The 6,136-nt window shown below is 46.7% G+C and overlaps 1 protein-coding gene across 2 annotated transcripts in view; it reads left to right on the forward strand.

Moving 5' to 3' along the window:
* The window catches only part of ADGRB1 (adhesion G protein-coupled receptor B1), a 263,970-nt gene extending 259,472 nt beyond the window's left edge, over positions 1-4,498 (forward strand). For both annotated transcript variants that reach the window (XM_078153784.1, XM_078153783.1), the window contains exon 31: positions 3,456-4,498. In XM_078153784.1, the coding sequence (XP_078009910.1) occupies positions 3,456-3,653 (198 nt within the window). In that variant the 3' untranslated portion in view covers positions 3,654-4,498. The remainder of the gene's footprint in view (positions 1-3,455) is intronic.
* Positions 4,499-6,136: the final 1,638 nt, after the last annotated feature.

Consider the following 6,136-nt stretch of genomic DNA (forward strand, 5'->3'; position numbering starts at 1 on the left):
CATCCTCCTCTATTTCTTCTCCCTTTCAGAACCAGAGCATCAGAGCATCATTTATGTCATGACCTCCATTTTCTTACCTCCCAGACTTTCCTCAAGTCATTCTGGCTTCCGACCTCACTACTCAACTGAAAACTGTCTGAGGTTACCAGTGATCTTTTAACTCAATGGCCTTTTTCTCAATTCTCATTCTCCTTGACCTGCCTGAAGTTCTTGACTCTAGTAACCACCCACTTTCCCACTTCCTCTGGATTCTGTCTCCCCCAGCCCCTACTTCCTCCTTCCCATTGCTTCCTGGAGTCTGCTCATTTTTGGTTCTTCTGCTCCCTTTAGCACTATTACTTCTCATCTCTTTTGCTGGTTCATCATTATTTTTCTGCCCAATAAATATGGGCAAAATTTGTCTTCATTTCTTTCCCTACACTCTCTCTCCCTTGGTGATCACATCAACTCCCTTGGGTTTCATTAACATCTAATGAAGATTCCTCCCAAATCTCTACATCTAGCCCTAATCTGTTTTGAATGTCCTGCATTACTAATGGCTTGGTAGAAATCTCCACTTAGAAGTCTCTAACTCAGTCTGTCCAAAATGGAACTCATTATTTCCACCACTATATCCAGGCTAGCCTTCCTCCAATTCTTCATATTTCTCTTGAGGGAATCATCATCCTTCCAAGTCACCAGATTTGCAAGCTCAGTGTCATTCTTGAACAATACCCCTCTCTGACCCTTCATGTGAATGAATTAAAAGAATTTATTGTAATTGTTTTCCAAGACTTGTCATTTCTACCCCTACTACAATTCTGAAATCCTTCCTCTCCTCACCTTTCACAGATGCTCTGCCCTCATCACCTCTCATCTGGATTGTGGCAACAGTCCCCCTAATTGGTCTCCGTGGCTCGGTGTCTCCCCTCTCCAGTCCATCCTCCACCCTGCCACCAAACTGACACTCCTAAAACACACATCTGACCGTGCTTCTCCCCACCCCAAAATCTTTGGGTGGCCCTGTTGCCTCTAGGGAAACATTTAAAATCGTCTTCTGGGTTCTTCCAAATCTAGCTGGCCCATATCTCTCTAGTCTTATTTCATTACTTTTCTCTTTCATGAACTCCATGTTTCAGTCAAAATTGTCAAATGCTGTTCCCCAAACATGGCATTCCATTTACCACTTTTTTTGTCTTTGCACAGACTGTCCCTCATGGTCAGAGGATATTCCCTTCTCATTTCAGTCTCTAAAAAACTCTAGCTTCCTTTAAAGCAATGCTTAGGGACCACCTCTTACATGAAGTCATTCTGGATGCCCAGTTGGTGGTGGTGGTGGTAGTAGTAGTAGTAGTAGTAGTAGCAGTAGTAGTAGTAATAGTAGTAGTAGTAGTAGTAGTAGCAGCAGCAGCAGCAGCAGCTAGCATTATATAGAACTTTAAGGTTTGCAAAGCACTTTTCAAATATTATCTCACTCACTTTATCCTCACAACAACCTTGTAAGGTAGATTATTATCCCCATTTTACAGATGAAGAAACTGAGGTAGATAGAAGTCAAGTGACTGGGCCAGAGTTTTTCCCTCTTGAAATTATTTTGTGCTTTATTTGTTCATTTGGTTCAGTCTTGTCCCACTCTTTGTGACCCCATTTGGGGTTTTCTTGGCAAATATGCTAGAGAGGTTTGCCATTTTCTTCTCCAGATCATTTTTACAGATGAGGAAACTGAGGCAAACAGGGTTAAGTGACTTGCCCAGGGTCACACAGCTGAGAAGTGTCTGAGGCTATATTTGATTTCAGATCTTCCTAACTCCAGGCCCACCATTCTATATCCACTGCTCCACCTAGCTGTGACATAGACATAGAGATATGGCTAGATGAAAATACACACACACACACACACACACACACACACACACACACGAGTATGTATATGTATATATACATAAGTATACACACATGTGTATACATTTATACATGCAAATATGTGTATATAATGTAAATAGAAAGTTTTTATGTATAACACATGTATACACACACACACGTATATATGTATGTAATCTTTTCTATGTTTATGTTAAGGCAAGGCTTGAACCCAAGTCTTTCTGACTTGAGGCTAGCTCTTTATGCACCGTTCCCTTCTACTTGCCATTTTGTTTGTAGGTTATGAGTTCCTTGAGGCCAGCAACTCTCTTTACCTCTTTTTGTATCCCCAGAGCTTAGCACATAGTAGGTACTTAATCAGTGTTTATTGACTGACTCAGTTAGTGCTAAATAACTGTTCAAGTAATTGGAATTATTAGCTGCCACTTCTCCTGCCCATCCCCCATGCCCCTATCCTGTCTCCTGAGGACAGACCAGGGATTATTGTTGCCCAGGCCACTGAATTCATATGTAAAGAGCCCTGGATTGAGTGGAGTATCAGGAAACATGGGTTTAAGCCCCTGACTGATTCATTGTGTGACCTTGGACAAGTCCCTTCCCTTATCTGAGCCTTGGTTTGTTTCCCGTTTTCTGCAGATAAGGGGAATGAGCTCCTTCCTTTTCCTTTGTGAGTACCCCATAAGGAAAGTAGGTGGAATTACACACATAAAATCCTGTGGTAAGCCAATGCCTCTTTGTCCAGGAAGTCCCCTTCAATTGCACCAACACTCAATGATCTCTCTATTCTTTTAGCCAGTCAGTCTTTTTCCGTTGTGTATTATAGCCATTAAATGTTCTGAGTCCTGGGGCCAGGTCTCCGCCTTCTGATGGCCGGTATTCAGGGAGTGTTGGACTAGAGTGATGGACTAAATTAAAAGCCTATGAAACCCACCAGATAACCTAGTAACACTTTGCTTCTTTCCCTACTCGGTGTTGTTCCTTTGTTTATCTCTGCCTCTCCCCGACTTTGCCTCTCTGTCTCTACCTTTTCGGTTGTCTCTTCTTTTTTTTTTTTTCTCTGACTTCCACCTTGTCTTGGCTTTGCTGTCTTTCTCTGTCTCTGCTTGTTTCTATGGCACTGACTCTGTCTCTCTCTCCCTCTGCATTCCTGTATCTGTATTCTATACCCCCCATGTAAATCTCTCCATCTCTGCCTCTCCCTGCCCTCCCCTCCCTCCCCTCTCCTGCCATCTCCTCCCCTCCCTCTCCTCTCCTCCCTTCCCCTCCATCCTTTCCCTTCCCTTCTCCTCTCCTCCCCTCCCCTCTCCTGCCATCCCCTCCCCTCCCCTCTCCTCCCCTCCCCTCTCCTCTCCTCCCTTCCCCTCCATCCCCTCCTTTCCCTTCCCTCTCCTTTCCTCCCTGCTCCTCCCCTCCCTTCTCCTCTCCTCTTCTCTCCTCTCCCTGTCCCTGTCCCTTTCTCTATGCCTCTTCCTTTCTTTCGGTCCATCTTTGTCTTTCTCTCTGATTTTGTCTTTTTCTAACTCTGTCTCTAACTCATTACCTCTGCCCATCTCTTTCTCTCTCCCTGTCTTCCCCTTCTCTCCCACTGCCTACAGCCAGAGAAGCAGCAGACACCTAACAGAAGACCTTGGGACAGTGTCCGGAAAGGTCAGACAACGCCCGCCTGGGTGAAAAAAGAGATAGACCTGCTCCCCCCTTCTCCACTAGAACTCAAAACCGTGGAGTGGGAGAAGACCGGGGCTACGATACCTCTGGTGGGACAAGACATTATTGACCTCCAGACCGAGGTCTGAGCTGGGGCCTGGGGCTGGGGACGAGGCAGGACTCATCTTTCTCCCCCGAACCCCATTCCCCCAAACCGCCTCCCAACCCCAGACTCCTGGGAGGAAACCTGCTGCGCCTGGCCCTAGGACCTACAGGCCTGAGGATCCCTGGAGTGGAGGCAGGTTCAGGGGGCCGGGGCAGGGAGGCGGCAGCGCTGGTTCCCCCCAAGGAACTGCCTCGGAGCCAAGCAGCCTGGCCTCTGGCCAGGGCACAGAGATTGGTATCTCTGGGACATACAGTAGTGTTAGGTTCTGGGAGGGGGGAGGGGTAAGAAGATGGGCAACAGGGAGGGGGCCCGTGGCAGGCCTGATAGCCATTGACCAGAGGGGACCGTCCAACCTGCAGAGGCCAGGCAGAGGAGCCAGAGACTGGACCCGTCATGTGATTCGAGGAAGACCTCCAAGGGCCCTGGGGGTGGCCCCTACATGGTTCTAGGTCTCAGGCCTGCTCAGACAGGCCCCCTGCCTGCTCTCATGGTGGGGGTGGGAGACAGAGAAACCACCTGGCTGGTTCTTCTCTGCCCTGAGGCCCCATGGCGGGGAGGAAGGACACACTGGTGATCAAGAAGGCCAGCTTTCCCAGGAGCAGCCCTGGCCTCACCTCTCAAGCCCTGGACATCCTTTTTTAAGACTCCCCCCAAATCCTTCCACAGGGGAGAGTATTTGGACACTCCTCCCTAAGCCCAGGCAGAGAGCCTCCCACACCCTGGCCCTCCCTGAGCAGAGGGCCAGAGCACCCACCCTCCAGAGGGGAAATAGGGCTGGGTGTACAGGGATGGGGGTAGGGGGGGAATCTATTTTTTTTTCTCTCCTTTTCTTTTCTTCAATAAAACAAGAATTAAAAATGGAAGCACTCTCTCTTCTTGATCATTGTCTCCCAACCCCAGCCTGACTCTCCCAGTTCTGGCTTCTATGAGTTAGAAAGAACAGATTTAGGTGTATTGGAAATAGTACTGAATTTGGAGTCAGGAGACCTGGGTTTGGATACAGGCTTCATCATTAACTTGCTATGTATCCTTAGGAAAGTCATTTGAACTCCCCAGGCCTCATTTTACTTATCTATAAAATGGGTATAAACTTAAGTGCACTGCCTAGCTTACAAAATTATTGTAATTATATAAACTCTTTATTTTTATTTTTTCAATTAACAAGCATTTATTTTCTCTATTTCCAATCTCTACTCCCCCCTCACTGGGGAAAAAATTCTTAACAAATCTCCAGTAAAACTAACAAATAGGCACCATCAGGCAACACAAATTAATTCCCATACTTTCCATGAACAAAAATTTCTGTCTCATTCTGCATCTCATCTCTGTGTCAGGAGGTGGGCAGCCTGTGGTAGTCAGTCCCCTGGAGACGCAGTGTTGGTATTTCAATGTTGTTTGTCTTTACAGTGTTGTTCCTTTATAAATTGTTCTCCTGTATCAGTTTATATGTCTTCTCAGATTTCTCTGAAAAAAATCCCTTAAGCCATTTCTAATGACATAACAATATTCCACTATATTCCTGTAACATCATTTGTTCAGCTGTTACACAAATGATGGGCAGCCCTTCAGTTTCCAGTTCTTCGCCACCATTGAAGGAGTTGCCATAAATAATTTTGTGCATATGAGGCTTTTCCCCCTTTCTTTGTTTTTGGAGGATAGGATTATAGGGATATTGTGAGGAAAGCAATCAGCAAACCTGATCATGGGATTTATTTTATTATCATTATTATCATCATCATCATTATTTTTATTTTTATCATCTTTGCCTAGGGTGGAGAGGGGCCAGGCTTGGGCAAGGCCAGGAGCCACTAGGGAGGGAGATAAGAGGCCCAGATTCTAACCCTGGCCTTGCTCTGGCTCACTGTGTGATCTGAGCTTTCCACACATTCAGAAATTCCCGGAGCCACCAGGAGCCTTAGAGCATCAAACACAGAGGAGAAAGATCACCTGGTCCAATGCCTTCATTTTACAGACAGGGAAACAGGCCAAGAGAAGGGAAGCGTCTTGTCCGAGGCCAAACAGGAAGTTAAGTATCTGAACTGGGATTTGAACCGGGGGGGAATGGGCTGCCTTCTGGAGCTGTGGTAGCAGAGCCTGGACAACCGTTCTAGAAATGGGACTCCTACTCAGGGATGAGTTGGACCCAATGAGTTCTGGAACTCTGCTAACCCTGGGATTATGTGATTCCTCACCCCAGATATAGTATTTTTCCCTAGGATAAAGTGTTTCCTGTCTCTGGGCCTCATGTTTCTTCTCTGTCAAATGGGGGCAAGCATGTACCTGCCTGCCCTACCTCACAGAGCTATTTTAAGGGAGAGTGTGTGTGTGTGTGTGTGTGTGTGTGTGTGTGTGTGTGTGTGTGTGTGTAAGAGAGAGAAGGAAGAGGAGGAGGAGGAGGAGTAAGGCCAGACTGGCCCAGGGGACGGTCTTTGGCTGCCATGGAGGTCTTGACCCTGACCCAGGTTC

Source organism: Phascolarctos cinereus, unplaced genomic scaffold, assembly GCF_003287225.1.
Source record: "Phascolarctos cinereus isolate Bilbo 61053 unplaced genomic scaffold, phaCin_HiC Scaffold_4;HRSCAF=312, whole genome shotgun sequence".
Taxonomy (NCBI): domain Eukaryota; kingdom Metazoa; phylum Chordata; class Mammalia; order Diprotodontia; family Phascolarctidae; genus Phascolarctos; species Phascolarctos cinereus.